This window comes from Primulina eburnea, chromosome 11 (genome assembly GCF_022965805.1).
Source record: "Primulina eburnea isolate SZY01 chromosome 11, ASM2296580v1, whole genome shotgun sequence".
NCBI lineage: Eukaryota > Viridiplantae > Streptophyta > Magnoliopsida > Lamiales > Gesneriaceae > Primulina > Primulina eburnea.
The window spans coordinates 43,393,853-43,412,956 of NC_133111.1; the positions used below are offsets into that span (position 1 = coordinate 43,393,853).

Sequence of the window (19,104 nt, forward strand, 5' to 3'; positions counted from 1 at the left end):
TGCAAAACTCATTTTTCTAACAAGGTTCGCTGTAGAAACCTCTGCAGATGAAATCTAGTATACTACTGAAACACCGCTTTATGTTGTAGTTGACTGCTCATGAGAAGCTACTCACACATGTTAGACTACAGTTTGTGATTGATAAATCTTTTGTACTATGTAAGAGGGCATATATATCTTTATTACACCTCTTTTTTGATTGCCCTCTCTGTCAGAGTATTTGGAATGATATTCGAATATGGCTTGGAATGCACAAAATCATGGGGTCACCTTTGGTAGTATTGAAAGCATTTCGAACCGTTTATAGAGGGAATTCAATGTTGGCTAGGATGTGCAGTGCGGCCTTAGTAGCTTCTGTGTATCACGTTTGAAACTTGAGAAACAAAGATATGTTTGATAATGAAGAACCAAATGTGAAATGTTTCATAAGAAAATCAAGATTCCTACTTTCAGAAATGTTCTTCGCTCTAGTGACATGGTAGATTTATTGTTATGATTGGATTGCGTTAGGATTTGTGTAATTTTTATTAGTCTTTGAAGATGGCTAGTGTATTTGTAACCTAACATTAACCATTTTAATGAATGTTTACTTCATTAAAAAAAAGTGGTTCCTCCATGGAGAAAAAAGAATGGAGTCTTGATGGCATTAAACACTGCTAGTGCCTACGATTCGACTATCCAATCCTTCCAACGAAGATCGATCGCATGCACCTTTCCTTGAGAGCCATCATCTCAGCAAATTGATGTCAGAAAGGGCCAAAACACAATTTTTCAAAAAGTTGAAATTTCTTTCCTTGACAATAATTTTAGTAGTGTTGTGAAAAAATAAAAACTTATGGTAAAAAGTAAAAATCTCAAACTCTCAAAATTTACCATACTACACACTTTATAATATTTTTCTCTCTACTCAATTGTGAATTTCTTCACAAATGATTGGGCTATTTATAGAATTTCTTTACAAATAATCCAAAAATAAATTCATCATTACATACATCATCACACACTAATTTTCGTTATTTACAACTCTTATTTTCAACATTCAAATATTTAATACACATGTTTTAAATATTAATTTTCAACACTCCTCCTTGTGATGATGATCATAATGATTGTCTTCATTACGTGTTTTTATACTGTATCGTTAAAAACTTTACTAGGAAAAACCCATTGGATAAAAACCATAGTAAGGGAAAAAAAGTGCAGTCACGTAAACTCCCCCTCATGTTGACATGAACAATTCTTCACAAATTTTGTAGATTGCGCATCCCAATATTATATATGTGCTTTCTGAATATTGTCGTAAGAAGTGCTTTTGTGAAGAGATCTGATGAGTTTTTACTTGATTGAATGTGACGAACATCAATATATTTATTCTTCTCAAGCTCCTTGGTGAATGCAAAGAACTTAGGAGGAATATGTTTAGTTCTGTCGCTTTTTATGTATCCTTCTTTCATTTGAGCAACACATGCAACATTATCTTCATATAATATCACATGCTTCTCGTCGAATGATAATCCGCATGAGATTTGAATATGTTGGGTCACTGATTTTAACCACACACATTCACGGCTTGCTTCATGTAGTGCAATAATCTCGGCATGATTTGATGAAGTTGTTACGAGCGTTTGTTTCTGTGAACGCCAAGAAATTGCAGTGTCTCCACGAGTAAATACATATACAGTTTGGGAACGTGCCTTGTGTGGATCAGATAAGTATCCAGCATCGGCATAACCAATTATACTTGGATTAGCATCTTTTGAATATAAAAGTCCCAAGTATGTATGCTAAATCTTGCCAATAAATTTACAGCAAAAGATATATCAGGCCTTGTATAATTTGTAAGATACATAAGGGCACCAATATCACTTAGATATGATACTTCTGGGCCAAGAATATCTCCATCATCTTCACATGGACGGAATGAATCTTTTTCTATGTTTAATGATCTAACAACCATTGGAGTACTTAAAGTATTTGATTTATCCATATTAAAACGTTTAAGGATATTTTCTGTATAATTTGTATGATGAACAAATATTCCACATTCTTTTTCTTCAATTTGTAAACACAGACAATACTTTATTTTTCCAAGATCCTTCATTTCAAATTCTTCCTTCAAGTATGACACAACTTCTTGAATTTCCTTATTTGTTCCAAAATATTATTTATCACATCATACACATATACATCTGAATGTTGTGCTTATGAAAAATATGACAATTATTACAAACTTTTCATCAAGTGACATAGTGTTTACACATTCGGGGATTGCTTACCCATATGAAAACACAGAATAACACTGAGTTTGAACTTGTGCTTAGGCCATAAATCCCAGGATTTTCACAACACACAACAACACACACCACACACACACACCACACACACACCCACATAAGATTATAAGATTATATTATAAATTACTATCAGTGACCATATAATAGCTGTACACCATAGACGCATTCAATTTCAGATACCAAGCTAATCAAATATCGAAACGAATTCTAATCCATGACTGGAAGACTAATTGTCTCGATAATACAATGTTCATCCTTTGAGAAAATCTTGTGGCAACACGTCGAGCTTTTTATTTACATTTCATTTTCGTTCTCATTTCGCTTCGCATAAAAACCCATTTGTATCCTACAGGTTTTACACCTTCAGGTGTTTATGTCCAAAAACATTACGTTTATTTAGCGAATCTAATCAACCTGGATGACATCTTTCCATTTTATCCAATCCTGTCGATTTTTACATTCACCAAAGATTTTGGTTCATGATCTTCATTATCATTTATGATGTCGATTGCCACATTATAAGAAAATATATCATCAATTTCTTTTATATCTTTTTGATTCCATATTTTTCCAGTATTAATATAATTGATAGAGATTTCACGATTCTCGTTAGTTTATAGTTCTGACAGAACATTTTCATCATCATGTGTTTCTTCAGGAACATTATATGTGTTTATTCAGGAATATCATTCTCTATTTTGTGATCATCGTGTTTCTATATGAATTTTCTTTTTCAAGGATTTTTATCCTTGGAATCGAATGGCCTTCCACGCTTCAGGCGTTTAATGATATAATGAGTATCTTCAATTTGTTTCTTCGGAATTTTAATTCGAGCAGGGGCATTTGCAGCATGTATATATGATTTAGTTACCCCTTTTATGTCTGCAAATACATCTGGTATTTGATTTGCTATTCTTTGCAAGTGCACAATTTGCTGTACATCTTTTTCACATTGTTATGTTCTTGGATCCAGATGTAACAATGATGATACATACCATGTAATTTCCTTTTCGGTATGTTTTTGTTCTCTCCCTAACATTGGGAAGATATCCTCATTAAAATGACAATCAACAAAACGTGCTGTGAACACGTCGGCTGTCTGAGGTTCAAGATATCGAATGATTGATGGACTATCATAACCGATATAAATTCCAATTTTTATTTGAGATCCCATTTTCTTTTGTTGTGGTGGTGTAATAGGCACATACACCATACATCCAAAAATTCTCAGATGAGAAATGTCTGGTTCTTTACCAAATGCAAGCTGCAATGGGGAGTATTTATGATATGCACTTAGTCTGATGCGAATTAATGCAGCATCATGTAAAATTGAATGTCCCCATATAGAAATAGGGAGCTTTGTTTTCATAATCATTGGTCTTGCAATCATTTGCAGACGTTTAATCAATGATTCAGCCAATCCATTCTGTGTATGTACATGAACAACAAGATGCTAACAATGATTCCCATAGACATGCAATAATCATTGAAAGTTTGGGAATTAAATTCACTAGAATTATCAAGTCTAATTTTCTTGATTGTTCCTCAATTTTATTATTTGAGCAAGTAATCTTGCAAATGCAACATTTCGAGTTGACAATAAACATACATGTGACTCTTGGAGGCATCAATCAATACTATAAGTATCTAAATGGTCCACATGTTAAATGAATTGGTCCACAAATATCACCCTGAATACGTTCAAGATACATTGGTGATTCAGTTTAGATTTTGGTTGGTGATGGTCTTATAATATGTTTTCCAAGAGAACATGTTTTACATTGAAACCTATTATTCTGAAAGATCTTCTTGTCTTTTAACGGATGACCATGTGTATTTTCTATAATTCTTCGCATCATTGCTGAACCAGGATGTCCTAATCGGTCATGTCAATTAGATAATATTGAAGAATTATCAACTACCATGTTTGATTCAATGAGACTTATATGTGTATAATGCAATCCAGTAGGGAGCATTGATAGTTTTTGAATCACACATTTCTTTCCTGATTTATATATGGTAAGAACATATATTTCTCATTTCCTTCATTCATTGTTTGAGTATCATACCCATGGAAATATATATCATTAAAACTCAACAAATTTCTTTTCGATTGTGGTGAATACAAAGCATCATTGATCAAAAAATTTGTACCATTAGGCAACAAAAATTGTGCTTTACCACATCCTTTAATCAAGTCTACAGGACCTGATATTGTATTCACCATTGTTTTTGTTGGTTTTACTTCCAAGAAATATCTTTTATCTCGAAGAATAGTGTACGTTGTACCACTATCAGGTATGCAAACTTCCATGAGATTAGTTCCTCGTTTAGCTTTGTTCATGGCATTTTCCATATTTGAACTTTTTCTTCTGTTGTGGAGCTTGGAAAAATATGGAAGACTTTTAGAGCTTCGTGCTGATAACGTGCTGTAAAAAAGTAAAAATTTATGATAAAAAGTTAAAATCTCAAACTCTCAAAATTTATCAAACTACACACTTTAAAATATTTTTCTCTCTACTCGATTGTGAATTTATTCACAAATGGTGAGACTATTTATAGAATTTCTTTACAAATAATCCAAAAAAAAAATCATCATTACATACATCATCACACACTAATTTTCAATATTTACAACTCTTATTTTCAATATTCAAATATTCAATACACATGTTTTAAATATTAATTTTCAACAAATAGTAATATAGTCTTGGATTACTTTGAAGAATTATTAGGAAGTTTTTGGCGTCGTCAATGAAAAATAATTTATTTATTTTTAATCATAATCACAGCCATAATCTCAATCTAACTGATGAAAACATAACAAAAATATAAATTATGATCAAATATTTCTATGAGTTAAATAATCTAATTATGACTTATCCATACGATATTAATCACCGAGCGCAGATATTTTGTTTTAGTTTGCCATTCCGGGATTTCCTTTTGTTTGTCTTGGCTATGGCGTTTTGCTGTCGAACAGTGGGAGCCGGAGCAACCCCATTTCTGTTGACCAAAAGATCCAAGCTGCCGCCGACTACAATGTTACATCTCCATCCCAATCGCAGTATTAAGGCTACCCATATCCTGAGTGCTTCGGGCTCCGTTGTGTCGTTGGGATTCTTCTGTTATTATGTCGGGAAAAAGATGAGTTCCATCACATGTTTTTCGGGTAAAATTTGTGCAACAAAAATTCTAATTTCAATTTCTTGTTCAATCAATCGATATAAATATGCACATAACTGATTTTGCTACCTTCAAATTCCCCTTTTTTTAAAACATTTTTATTTTACATTTGCTCTTTTAGTTCTACCATTGTTTAGTTTGTCTGGCATATTTTGTCATCTGAATAGAGGAGTAATGATGGGAAAAAATAGTGTCTTGCATATCCCATTCTTTGTCCTTGAGTAAGAAAAACGAATATGTAGAGAAATTCGCTTAACACTCTCACTTGTATAACAATCGATCACAAACTCCCTCTCGAACCACGTCTCAAACGCACTCCAATTTGTTTATTCAAGAAGTTATATATGAAATGATTAATTGAAGATTGACAGAAAAGTAAGAACACAATAATTACGTGGTTCGATGATGATCACCTACGTCCTCGGCAGCCAACCAAAAAAGATTTCCACTATGAAGAGTTTTGTAAAGTGAGTACAATCAATAATGGGCAGAAAATTCAAGTTCTAACTTTCACTTGCCTATGCATCGGCTTATATACTAGTTGATTTGATTCTATCATGTAGTTCTAACTGTTTTTGTTACCAACAAACTTCCACCTCCAAGTGACTAGAAGCTAACTCCCCATCCTCTATATTCTCATCCTCTTGTCCTCCAACTAATGATTAAGAGCAGAACCAACTTCAACAATCTCCACCTTGATTCTGTTCTTGTCTTGGTTCCCTTTTACCCCCTTTTTTCTGTTGGCTGCATTCAGTCCTCAGTGCTTCTGATCCATCACATTAACCAAGCTTTGGCAATATTTGAACTTGGATAATGGTAGGACTTTAGTTAGCATATCAGCTGCATTGTCTTCAGTGGCTACTTTTTCAGCTTTGATAGTACCTCTTGTAATTATTTATCGAATGAAATGTAGCCGTATATCAATGTGCTTATACCTCTCATGATGTACCGAGTTTTTCATGAGGTGTATGACACTTTGATTGTCACATTTTGCTTTTCAAATTTTCTTTCTTGATCAACTCCCACTCCCTAATGAAGCCATGCAGCCGAATTCCTTCCTTTATGGCCTCTATTGCAGCCATGTACTTGGCCTTTGTGGATGATAGGGCTACCACTCTCTGCAAACTTGCTTTCCAGCTAATTGCTCCACCATAACCTGTGAAGGTATAGCCTGAGAGTGACTTCCTTGAGTCCAAACACCCGGCATAATCAGAGTCAACATACTCTACAATTATGCTTGATGAATCATCCTTTGCCACATATTGTAGTGTAGTGCCTCTTGTTCCCTTTAGGTACCCAATTAATTTTTGTAATATTTCAAAAATTCAGTCACAATGATGTTTTCATCCATCGTAGAGCTGCCATCATCCAAATCAACTGCTACAATTGCATTCTTTTTGTTATTCCTCTTAATCATGTCATGAAAAAACTTGGTGCAACGATCACTGTTCTTGAGGTATGTGCCTCACACTTTTTGCATGAGGAACAATCTTTCAGCTTCAAGGATTTTCCCTGTTGATTCCTTAACACTCTTCAAATCATCGTAAACCACCCCTCCGTTCAAGTGTCCTTCAACTAGTGATTGAGAGCAGAACCAACTTCAACAGAATATTTTTAAAGGTTTTGACTAGCCATTATTTTTTTCTGTGTCTACGTGTGACTTTGTAACTTTTCACCAAACAGCAATATGAGTTCGTTCTTATGGAACCTTGTTGAAATTTCCCTACATTTTTCTAAGAGAATGGAATCTGAATCGGATTTTGCGATGCTTTTTATTTGATATCTCAGCACCATAATTCAATTATATTTCATCATCTTAACACACATGCTATTGAGTTTGGTTCCTATCTCATTGATCCTTAAAAATTTCTAGTTAATTTTCTTTCACCTGGAAAAAACATATACATGGTTGGAGCTCATCACTACGGAGTCCCTAAATTCGTTATTCTAGAAACACATAAAAATGGTTGGGAATAATTTTAATGCATTTAACATTGAAGACTAAAAGCAGAGATTAAGGATCATGTGTTTGGTATAAGTGGCCTTCTCAATGCATTTTCCATTCCAAATGATATGGCTCGTCTATGCCTGATGATTTACCAGTAAACTTCAATTAGCCTTCGCCCCGATATGGCTTGGATAGCAACACTACTGTTAGAAGACTTCAATCATACATGAGATTTGATGAATATCAACCCCAATCATGAAAATAAAGTGGTCGTATTCAGTTTCTGAATATTTGCATTAATTTTCTGATGGATTGATGTTCTTTCTCTATCATCTCAAGACTTTATGTGTGTTTCAGCATTATCCCATGAGCTGAGGTCTACCCTGGATAAAGTTGTTACCTCGCACAAGATAGTTCTCTTCATGAAAGGAACCAAGGAATTCCCACAGTGTGGATTTTCAAACACAGTCGTGCAAATATTGAAATCATTGAACGTGCAGTTTGAAACGATAGATATTCTGGAAAATGATACATTGCGCCAAGGATTGAAGGAGTATTCTAACTGGCCTACTTTTCCACAGTTATACATTGAAGGGGAGTTTGTTGGCGGCTGCGACATTACTATAGGTAATTATATGATTTTATTTGTAAAAATACTGACTAACAATTAATTGGTAACTTATCAGCATAAATTTAACCCCCATGAAAGACTTATAAGTTTCATAAATTTTTGTCAGAGGCATACAAGAGCGGTGAGTTGCAGGAGTTGTTGGAGAAAGCAAATTGTTCTTGACTCTGAAACAAATTGTTCCTGACTCTGAAAGCTTGCTTATAGTGATGAAGGGAACTCTATAGCATGTCTTGAATTTTTTTTTATCATTATATCATATCCCGAATTTGATTGGCCATTGTGTGTACCTCTAATTGTATTTGTGTTTTGGGCTATATGTACAATATTTTTTTTAATGGCAGGATGATCATGTCGAAGGACCTCCAACTTTCCTGCCGCAACTAGTACAAAGTGTTTCATCGTTTTCCCATAAATGCATGTAAAACCTAGTAGCAGTTGCAAGTTCTCATCGAAGTAGGACGGTAATGAACTGTTTGCTGCTAGCTTGTTAAGGAATAAGCTGATTATTAAGATGTACCGACCTTCACAGAACCGTTGCCAATTTGTATGTTTACCGCGCTTGGGAATCCACCAACCTTCTTCGATGATATAAACGTCGTTGCAAAACTCAAAGGAACCCGTACTTTCTTGCAAAATTAAGCATTTATAAAGTCTTTCCTAGGGGAAAAACTCCGAGTTACCACATGCTACAAGGGGAGTTGCGTATTGGTATTAGGAAAAATATAGATAAAATTATGATGAGGCAGCAGATTTATAGTGTGACAAGTTGTTGGATATTTATTGTCCAAACATTGGCATTAAAGAAAAATAATGATGGAATTATGACAAGGCGGTAAGCATTTAGTGTCGCAAGTGGATGGGTATTTATTTTGCCAACTACCAATGATGTAGCTCAAGAATCAGCAAGTGAAATAAGTTCCTCCACCACACCAGGGTCTGCAAGTGTGCTTATATCCCCGAGCTCATCTAACTGTTTGGAAGCAATTTTCCTCAAAATTCTTCTCATTATCTTCCCACTCCTTGTCTTCGGAAGACCAGGAGCCCAATGAATTTTGTCGGGTGCTGCAAATGCTCCAATCTGATAGTCCACATGATAATTGCTTCGTAAGAGACAACACATAAGTTTTCAATTGACCCAAGAGCTATATGTTAAATCAAATGTAAAAAAAATATGTGCAGGTTGATCAGATCTCAATTTTTTCGGCAACCATTTTCCGACTGGGAAAATGGAACGAAGAATGAGACCTACAAAATGTAGCAAGTAAATTTGCATCGATTGATTAGTGGGGCCATAGTATCCAATGGTGGATTTGTTTTTCAAGGACATGTGCAGTGCCAAGTTAATGATTCTATTTTACACGGGCGGAGTAGAAAAAATATGCAAGTTGGTGTGAGGCAATCCGAGATCCCCTTTGATAGACCCCCTTAGCACTCAAGTCATTCAATTTTTATCTTCACACAGAGGATAAAATAAGATGGAATTTCAATGCACCTGCTTTCTTACAGTCATTATAAGACTTCTTCGGAGATCATCACTGTATGGAACACCTTCAACCAGAGTAACAAACGCATATATGCCCTGTCCTTTAACCTAGAAACATATTCAGACCAACAATGACAGAAGCAAAACTAAAGAAAGTTTTGGTAAGTTAAAAGCAGACAATGAGCCAACTTCTTTATAACAAAGAAAGACAGACATTATGTATAGGCACCTCATGCTCAACACCAACAACCGCAGCTTCAGCACATTGGGGATGTGAAACTAAGGCAGATTCCACTTCTGCAGTACCAATTCGATGTCCACTGCACATCAAACATGAAGTATTGAGTACACACAAGAACCCTGCCAGAACCATTGCAACTTCTACAAAGCAGAAAATCCTTAGGAGGCATTTTTTCATATTATTAGTACATTGCTAGTAGAAACTGAAACTAATCTAGTTTTACCCAGCCTAGAAATAACAATGTTTCCTGGAGATCAAATCTTCCTCCTGTCACATGCTATGTGACACCCCAAACTCACTATCCTGACTCTCTGGTGTCACATCTGCTGTGAGCCTGTGGCAAGGTTGAAAGTGGAGTGAAGGCCAACTTAGAGGGAGATGTAGTATGAAGCAAAAGTGAGAGGGAGGGGAGGGGAGGGGGTATTCAACCGTGGAAAGAAGAAAGATGGAGTTGAGAGATATCAGTGACTACTTGTGGGTTGTCAACCTCTTCAATTGACTGCTCTATTAGTTTATTTCTTGCCATCAGTCATCACCATCATGTATGCAAAATGAAATATATTTCGCCGGCTCTTGTACCAAAAAATGTTCTTTCACGGGCCAGTCAGACCACAAACAAATACATCCAGCAGCCAAGGCGCAATCAAGAAAGGAGTGCGGCCCATCGAAAATTAAAGAAACTGTGTACAAGAGATACGCACATGGAAAGATCAAGAATAGAGCTGGATCATAGAACTAGATGGATGCTAGTTTTGCTCCTAATTTTTAGCCAGATTTCCTTAAAATAAAAGAAATGATAATTAAGGATCATTTCCAGGAATAATTGAGAAAATTGATAAGAATAAACTATATATAAATACGAGGGATAAAAATTCAGCTTTTGATTTTTGAAGTAACTACCAACACAAGATCACTAGCTTATCTCCAATGAGCCTCTAAATCACTCTTATTCAAAAAATGAAGACAAGGAAGGAAGATCACAGAAATCAAGAGTTCTCTGGGATCTAACGATCTTCAAATAAATCGACTCGTAACTAGATCCGTATCGCAGAAACATAACAAGTTGGCACAATAAACCGTAGCTATGGGTGACTCGCAAGGAGTCCATCAACAGTTTGGTCCTTTTAATAGATGTCTAGAGCAGTCAAAGAAGCTGCCGACCGAAGGCATCTTGAGCTGGCCGAGCACATCGTTCCCCTTCCCGTCAGTTTCTCCACAGGTCTCTAAAAGACCAATCATAGCTGCACCGGACAAGAAATGCAAACTAGGAATAATCAAGCCTTTGAGGAACTCTACATCCCTAAATTCTCGAAGACAACTTCTCCACACTACGATGTGTAATCTGATCTGTTGGGATGGTTAAGCCATTGTGAGCACTTTTTTGCCATCAATGAACATCCGGAGGATGAGAAAGTAGACCCTGCGTCATTTCACTTGGAGAGAGATGGCAAGCTATTGTTCTTTAAACTTGAACCGGATAATAAACTACCACAGAATGCAATTTTAGGCCCACAATTTGTAGCAATAAATTGGGAGAATTGTCAAAGCTTTGTCATCAAGGATCTGTTGAGGAGTATCAAAGACACTTTGAGAAACTACTAGCGCGCAGAGGAACACTTACCAATAAGAAGGAAGCGTAGATCTTCATCAGTGGCCTACAAGACCACATCTCAGTTGAGGCGAAGCTCCATAGAAAATCAAGTTTCAAGTCTCAGCCCTGAGGACAAGGTTGATTTCCAAGATGGCGGTGTTGTTACAGACTCGAGTTTTATCATGTGCTCTAATATAATGGATCTAGACCAAAATAGGCCCAAGATCAAGCTCTTGGAAAATCTAGATGTGGGTGTAAGGGAATAAAATGTGAAGAAAGAGAGAGAGAACATTCATTCTGTTAATTTTGTGTTGAGGACTCTTATTAGCTAAGCTAGGGTATTTTGAGTGAATTTGAACAAAGCAAAACTTTGGGCAGCTTACCTACCATCTAATAGACTAATACAATCCTATTTCACCCTATTTTCATCATTCACCTCTTCCATTCTCTTGATCTCTAGTTTGCTAAAATGTGGTCACAATACAACCCATAACTAGATCCGTAGCGGCAACATAACATATTTACATTAGCACTCATCAAGTAATTATGACCTATATTCTCCACCTTCATGAAAAATTATAAATAGAAACACCATCCAAACAACAGGTGGTTAACAATCTAAAACACAAAAGTATGAAAATAAGACCAAACCTGACATTAATGACATCGTCAACTCGGCCTGTGAGCCAGTAGTAACCATCCTTGTCTCTGATTAAAAAGAAGAAAGAAGGATATCTTTTAAAGACTAAAACCAACTAAACAAAATTCCATATTTCCACATAAATGTACCTGCTGCAGCCATCTCCACTAAAATAGTACCCAGGGAAGGCACTGAAGTAAGTAGTTTCATATCTTTCATGATCTCCATAAAGAGTTCTAAATGCCCCTGGCCAGGAGCTCTTTACACACAAATACCCACTGCATTCACCTCCAATTTCAATACCCTTCTCATCAACTAAGACAGGCTGCATTAGCAAGGTCATATGATATAAACTGTTTAAATTGATTTTTAGCTAATTAAAATAAACCCAGCTATCACTAGATCGAAATTCACCAAGGGATGACAGGAAAAATATAAGATAGGAAAAATGACTACAGAAAAAATATTAGTCAAAAGCTAAGGATAATACATTGTGTCAAATGATGTTATAGGGCTAGATGGAGAAAAAAAATCTGCACACACTAAATAAAACCATGAATTATTTGTTGGAGTTCAGATTTGACAAGTTTATATCAGGTTTCAGATTTTCAGTAAAACCAGAGAAATTTACCTGGGATAAAGCAAATAGAAATATTAATAGCAAAGTCATTTACGAAAGGTCTAGGGCATTGTTTACCTCGAGATATTTGTTTTTGCTGGTTCGGCATCGAAATAAAAATCACTCAAACATTAGATATGGCCTCATACACCAACTCTAGAACGTAACTAGCTATCAAAAAGTTGGACGAGAGAACCATAAAGAAAGGGGAATTTACATCTTGTTACTTCTCCATATACAAGGAAGACAAATAAAAAAAAGAAAGAAAGAAAAACTGATGAACCTAATAAAAATAAAACTATATTAATCATTAAACAGTTGTATGGACAAATCTTGGAAATATACAAGTGACGATGTACATACTAATACACATATGCATGTATTATGTGTATGTGGGAATATAAACAATCTGAATTTGATTACCTGGATACCAAAGAAAGGAAAGGTCGCAGAACCAGGTTTTTGTGGCCATGCACCAGGCAAGGGAGTGATCTGCGAAGTAAAGTGGTAAATCCCATTGCATGTATCATGGTAGATGCTTCAGTCAGAACACAACGATAAAAATTATACCATAAAGCCCCCAGTTTCTGTTTGCCACCAAGTGTCAGAAATAGGGCATCTTGAGTCTCCAACCAAGTTGAAAAACCACCTGGTAACATCAAAGGAAAATAGAAACACAGTTTATACCCATCCCAGAACCATAAAAATTTGTTATATACAAAGAAAGCCAAATCTTTGAGGGCAAATGATATACCTCCATGCGCTAGGATTGATGGGTTCCCCCACACTGCCAAGAACTCGCAAGGATTTGCGTGAATATCGAGTGACGTGCTGCTCAATCAACTTAACAGAATCAGAACTGAACAACTTGTTCTCATCTTCCTCTCTCTCTCTCTCTCTCTCTCTCTCTCTCTCTCCCCCATACCCCCCCCCCCCCCAAACGCGCACACACATTCACATCTTAGTATATTTGTTTGGCAAGCCCGCATGATAAGAACTTTACCAATTATCAAAATTCCATGAATATTCCAAAATATAGTGCATGAAATGAAATACATAAACCATGTTTGTCTAGAAAATACAGATCTTATTCAATAGTTAAAAACATATCTGAAAATGATAATCAATAATTTACTCTTAAACAAGATGGGGCCATACGAACACAGGGCATTAAAAACCTTGTGTAGACCTACAAAGCGCAAGTCATGATCCAAAAGTTATCCCTTGACAACTAATGCATTCCACAGTCCATTGTATATATTTTTGATATACAGTCAAACAGACAATAGTAACTCATTTCTCTAGTCACTATCATTTACCCACACATACAACTTATTCACTGAGGTATAAAGGAAGCATCATAAAGAACACTACCGTGAAATACAGCTTCTATGGTCAAAAGTAAAAAAAAAACCATTCGAGCAATACAATTCGATGAGATTCTGCCACACTATTAGGAGAACAAACAAATAGTCTAATAATTGCAATATTATCATGTTAGCTACTGTTGGATCCTAAAAACGCGAGCAATCTTTTTTTGTAAAAAAAGAAGAGTAAAATTAGAGCAGAAAAACAGCTGAAATGAAGAGCTCAATCCAAAAAGCAAGCTGATGAGAACAATAGTTGACATGAACCTTCAAAGATAAATTATCTTCACATTGAAGAAAATACCAGCAGAACAAAAAAAATCAATCACAAGAGAGATGCCTGATAGAGTAGTTGAGTTAAAGTCTATGTACATAGATAGTAAAGAATATGCAACAATTATAAAAGGGCACAATATTGATGTAAAACCAGAAAGTTCACTCGTTAATATTATCGAGTTGTATTTAGTAATCGAGTCTTGCAAATCCAAGGAGTTTGGTGAAGACTTCAGAGTTTGGTGTAGAATCCAGATTATTTAGTGGATTTCTTCCGAGTGGAAGAGAAGAGGACATACAAGAACTATACCACATTCCAACCTCTATAAATCTTGTGTATTTATCCTGAATTTACTATGCAGGTCGTTATCCATCCTCCAAAAGGCGCTCTTGACAAAGAAATCGCGAGCAAGTATGAAAGTGATATTAAATTTAGTGAACACATAAAGCTATTGACAAACAAGAATAAGCAGTATCATAGAATGTTATGTCCTTACCTCATTCCCTTCACGCATCAATGATCGTATTAATGTGGGGGCAGTGTAGAATATAGACACCTTGTATTTATCAACAATGTCCCAGCAACGTCCAGGATCGGGATAATTGGGAGCCTGCAGGAATTCTAACTTAATTAATTATTAGCACGCTAGTGCTATATTAGAACACGACTGACAAAATTTGTAAAATCAAGCTACTTTATACATTTGGAACCAAGGTACTTATTTATAAATCAGATTTGGAATAATGTATCACGAGCAACAAACATCAGTATTAACGCACTAAAAGACTAATATTCAATCAAACCACGTGCACAGCAAATCCGATTGATTTAAATTACACAGTGGGACATATGGAAATACCCCTTCAAAAATTATTACGGTAGCTCCATTGAGCAAAGGCCCATAAGTGACATAACTGTGGCCAGTAATCCATCCACAGTCAGCTGTACACCTAAACAAAGCAGTTATAGCCAAGACATAGAACCATCATTGACACTGACCAATCATGTCACAAATCAAAGTGCTAATAAAAATTTAAATTTGGCCATACCAGTAAACATCTGAAGGTTTATAGTCAAAAGCAAATTTAAATGTGGTTGCTGTATACACCATGTATCCTCCAGTTGTGTGCAGGACACCCTTACAAATCAACCAAAGAAACTTTCTTGAATAAATTGAAACAAAACGTGTAGAAGTTTGAGTCAGGCCAAATCTTCCATACCTTGGGCTTCCCAGTGCTCCCACTGGTATAGAGCAAGAAAAGCGGATCCTCTGCGTCGACCCATTCCACATCACAAGTATCTGAATATTTAGGAATAAAGTCCTGGAAGATATGGGAAGGAAAGACGGGACGAGTTAAGAGTTGAAATGCAGAACCATAAGAAAAAAAATCTCAACTATGCCGCTCCATTAATAAAACTCAATTATTAAGAGGGGTAAGCCAGTAGGATAGGATCGGATTTGCTCTTCCATCAAGAAAATTAACTTTTATTCGACCATTTTTGGTGCAGCCACAGACGTTCAATAGTTCTTTTTAAGTGCGCCCCAAATACCCTTAAACCGAGTGTATTGTCCGCAAGCTATTAATGAATTAGAAAAGAACTGTGTCAATTTCAGTTTAAATTCTGCAGTGTGCACATGGGCAACCGAATAAGAAAGTTAAGGAAGTTACCAATTGAACTAGAGAATTGAAGTGCCGGCATGAAATATCATAATTTCCCAGGTACTAAATTATTTTGTGCATGAGATCACATTATTTTGTGCATGAGATCACAAGGTTGGCCCTCGCTTTCTGAACTTGCATTTAGGTAAAAACGTGCAATACAACAGTATGTGCATTCAACTAATTTTTTCATCAAGATGGTTTACATGAAACCAAATTAGATATGCAAGCATACAACTTGTTCACTTCCGTGTTTATGCTTATTATTGCAGAATATAGAACAAGTATGCCTTTTTGTGATTCAACCTGCCACCATGTATCTCTGCCCTCTACCCAGTTAGTGCTTTCCTTCTTCAAGGCAGAGCCATTTTCATATGTCAAACATTTATCTGCAGAACATCCGAATTCCGAATAATGTAAGAAGTTTCACGCATCCGTTCATCTGTCCAAAAAGTTATGCCTATATTTTCCTACAGGATACTACAAGACAAAATTCTGCTGGATAATAAGTAAATTTAAATATAGCCAATATATTGCACAAGATAACAAAGGTTTCCTTTCTATGGTTCAGAATGAAATTGTAGAATAAATGCTTCTGATTTGCCCTCTTGTCGTCCCTCTGGCATGTAGCAGTAGAGACAACCAAGCAAATGACATGACATGGTAAAAGGAAAGGCTCTTTGAGCACCAACCAGAGAAGTATTGTGTAAGAAATTCCATGATATTTTTCAATAGTCATTACGGAGAAACAAAAAAATTCAGCATGAAAGAGTTGCCACATAAAATGGAACAGGTTTCAACCCGCATAGCTGCGACATTATCAAGACAAAAACTTAATTTCTTGCTATTAGGAATACATAAGAATGAATATCTGTTTAAGTAGTCAATTGCTAAAAAATTTCACCCTTTCCCCCCTTTTCTATTACAGACAATAATAAGAAATTTTAAATAATATATCCAGATAAGTGCTAGAGCTAGAAAGTCATCACTTCCGTATACTCACCAACAACAGTACCATTGCTGGTAGATTCTGCTAGCGCAGCATCAACTATGTCTTTTAGACAAATGGTCTTGGATCCTCTCCGAACAGCATTGCAGGTTATTACAATCTTTGGTTTGCAATCAATGATCCTCTGGGCAAGAGACTCCGAGGAAAATCCAGCAAACACAACCTGAACACGCGAGCAGATCAACTTTATATTTTTCAGGAGTGGATGACCCGCCCAAAAAATGAAGATATAACCAACATATTGTAGTACAGTACCGAGTGAACAGCCCCTATTCGCGCACAAGCAAGCATAGCGATAGGCAATTCCATGAGCATAGGCAGATAAATCAAAACAGCATCACCCTTTTGGATGCCAACATCTTTCAAGTAATTTGCAAGCTGTTATGATGCAAAGCAAGGGATTAAAACACAATTATTATATGAAAATCACTTTTATAACGATTTATAGCAGAAACTATGAGAGTTCACAAGCAAAGTAATGATAAAGTGACCTGACAAACTCTCTGCAGGAGTTGTTTGTAAGTCAAAGTGGCGTCAACTCCAGGTTCGTTTCCTTCCCAATAGATTGCAATTTTTTCACCATCTCCTGCTGCGATGTTTGCATCCAAACAATTGTAGCAGATGTTGGTAATCCCGCCCTTGAACCACTGATCCCAAATAAAAGTCAAACATTTAACAAGTTTAGAGAAATGCAACGAAAAGCGAAAAGAAAGGAGGGAAGTGAACATCTAAATGACCTCAATGTTGATAGACCCCTTTCGAATGTCGACATTCTCCGTGTAGACAGACTGTTCCCATTTTTGTTTCCAGTAAAAATGGGATGCAAAGTCCGACCAGAATCCAGCAGGGTCCTCAATAGACTTTCTATACATCTTCAGATACTGCAGCACCACCTCGATTAAAAAAAGGAGGGAGGCATGAAGGAAAGATCAAAACGACTTAAAAAATACCTGGCCGGGGGAAGAGACATGAGCCTGCGCAGAGAAATCGTGGCTGGGGATGATTAGATGATCCTCTTCGGAAGCAAGCGCCTCGCCGAGGATGAGAGCATTCAATTGGGAGATCTTGCCAGCTTTAGAGGGGAGAGTGGTCATAGACTCAACGTGGCGCAACTGCTTCGAATCCATGGCCGATTGAAAGAGAGACGGTGGTAGGTGGTGCGTGGGAAAGTTCAATATAAATATGGAGGGGTCGTGTTTGGAGATCCAACTGATCCTCCTCGTTCCCCTCGCAGATTTGCTATTACTATTATTTAAATTGATACGATTTCTGCCAATAATATCATTATTATTACTATAACTGTAGCGAGTATGGTATGGATTCCTTTTCCAACGGATATTATTATAATTATTATGAGAAGGAAGTGAAGAAGGTGGAGGTGAAGGTGGAGGTGAAGGCGAAGGCGAAGGTGAATTGCAGTAGCAAGACGCCATCCCGTTCTATTTCCTCTCCTCCAGCTATCCAAGAGTTGACCGTTTCAATAAAATGCAAACCAACCAAGCATGCCAGCCCAGCAAACAAAACAACGGGAAACCACTTACAAAAGATACACACACAACGAGTTAAAGAATGCTTCCACGAGTTCATACCCTTAATTTTTTTGTTTTGTTAATTATTTTTATTAATCATTATATGATCTATTAATCAAGTAAATTTAGCTCCAGTTTCATCACACAATCTTTTATTTTTCCAGCAAAATAATTTTTATAGAGGAGGTATTGATCTAGTTTCCCTCATCCGTTAACGTTTATTTCATTGCTTGATTTATGTACCGGTAGGTGTGGGTCAAATCCCCCACCACATAAGAGTGTAAAAAATTCGATTTAAATGAATATATACATTTATGGTTAGTAAACTTCAAGTTACATGAACATATACATTTTTGATTAGCGGTTCGAAATTATTTTTTTAAACTTTAAGTTAAAAAAAACATAGATGTTTTATAAATAAAAATAATTCAAACTTTATTTTTTAAACTTCAATTTAAATGAACGAATAAATTTATGGTTAGTAAACCTCAAGTTACATGTACATATAAATTTTTGGTTAGCGGTTCGAATTTAATTTTTTAAAACTTCAAATTAAAAAAAAAACATATATGTTTTATAATTAAAAATACTTCAAACTTTATTTTTTAAACTTCAAGTGAAATGAACATAT

The 19,104-nt window shown here is 35.9% G+C and overlaps 2 protein-coding genes across 2 annotated transcripts; one reads left to right on the forward strand and one right to left on the reverse strand.

Annotated features, from left to right (window-relative positions):
* Window positions 1–5,192: 5,192 nt before the first annotated feature.
* LOC140806400 (uncharacterized) lies at window positions 5,193–8,425 on the forward strand. The gene is made up of 3 exons (XM_073163051.1): window positions 5,193–5,466; window positions 7,786–8,055; window positions 8,166–8,425. Exons 1-3 carry the CDS (start codon window positions 5,256–5,258, stop codon window positions 8,219–8,221), a joined length of 537 nt encoding a protein of 178 aa, XP_073019152.1. The 5' UTR covers window positions 5,193–5,255; the 3' UTR covers window positions 8,222–8,425.
* A 339-nt stretch (window positions 8,426–8,764) lies between these two features.
* LOC140806399 (acetyl-coenzyme A synthetase, chloroplastic/glyoxysomal) lies at window positions 8,765–18,449 on the reverse strand. Its single transcript, XM_073163050.1, has 18 exons — window positions 17,895–18,449; window positions 17,682–17,825; window positions 17,436–17,591; window positions 17,200–17,322; window positions 16,939–17,107; window positions 16,242–16,324; window positions 15,495–15,596; window positions 15,324–15,412; window positions 15,134–15,224; window positions 14,771–14,884; window positions 13,388–13,464; window positions 13,204–13,282; window positions 13,057–13,125; window positions 12,164–12,339; window positions 12,026–12,082; window positions 9,772–9,862; window positions 9,552–9,650; window positions 8,765–9,137 (listed from the first exon to the last, which is right to left on the reverse strand). The coding sequence occupies exons 1-18, from the start codon at window positions 18,375–18,377 to the stop codon at window positions 8,952–8,954; spliced, it is 2,388 nt and encodes a 795-aa protein (XP_073019151.1). The 5' UTR covers window positions 18,378–18,449; the 3' UTR covers window positions 8,765–8,951.
* Window positions 18,450–19,104: the final 655 nt, after the last annotated feature.

What these genes read in the sequence shown, in the direction of transcription:
- LOC140806400 (XM_073163051.1), top strand. Translation starts at nt 5,256, where the DNA reads ATGGCGTTTTGCTGTCGAACAGTGGGAGCCGGAGCAACCCCATTTCTG. An exon ending in TTCCATCACATGTTTTTCGG is followed by an intron (nt 5,467 to 7,785) that starts GTAAAATTTGTG and finishes TGTGTGTTTCAG; the next exon opens with CATTATCCCATGAGCTGAGG. An exon ending in CGGCTGCGACATTACTATAG is followed by an intron (nt 8,056 to 8,165) that starts GTAATTATATGA and finishes AATTTTTGTCAG; the next exon opens with AGGCATACAAGAGCGGTGAG.
- LOC140806399 (XM_073163050.1), bottom strand. Translation starts at nt 18,377, where the DNA reads ATGGCGTCTTGCTACTGCAATTCACCTTCGCCTTCGCCTTCACCTCCA. An exon ending in GCAGAGATACATGGTGGCAG is followed by an intron (nt 15,597 to 16,241) that starts GTTGAATCACAA and finishes CATATCTTCCAG; the next exon opens with GACTTTATTCCTAAATATTC. An exon ending in AAACCTTCAGATGTTTACTG is followed by an intron (nt 15,225 to 15,323) that starts GTATGGCCAAAT and finishes TGCTTTGTTTAG; the next exon opens with GTGTACAGCTGACTGTGGAT.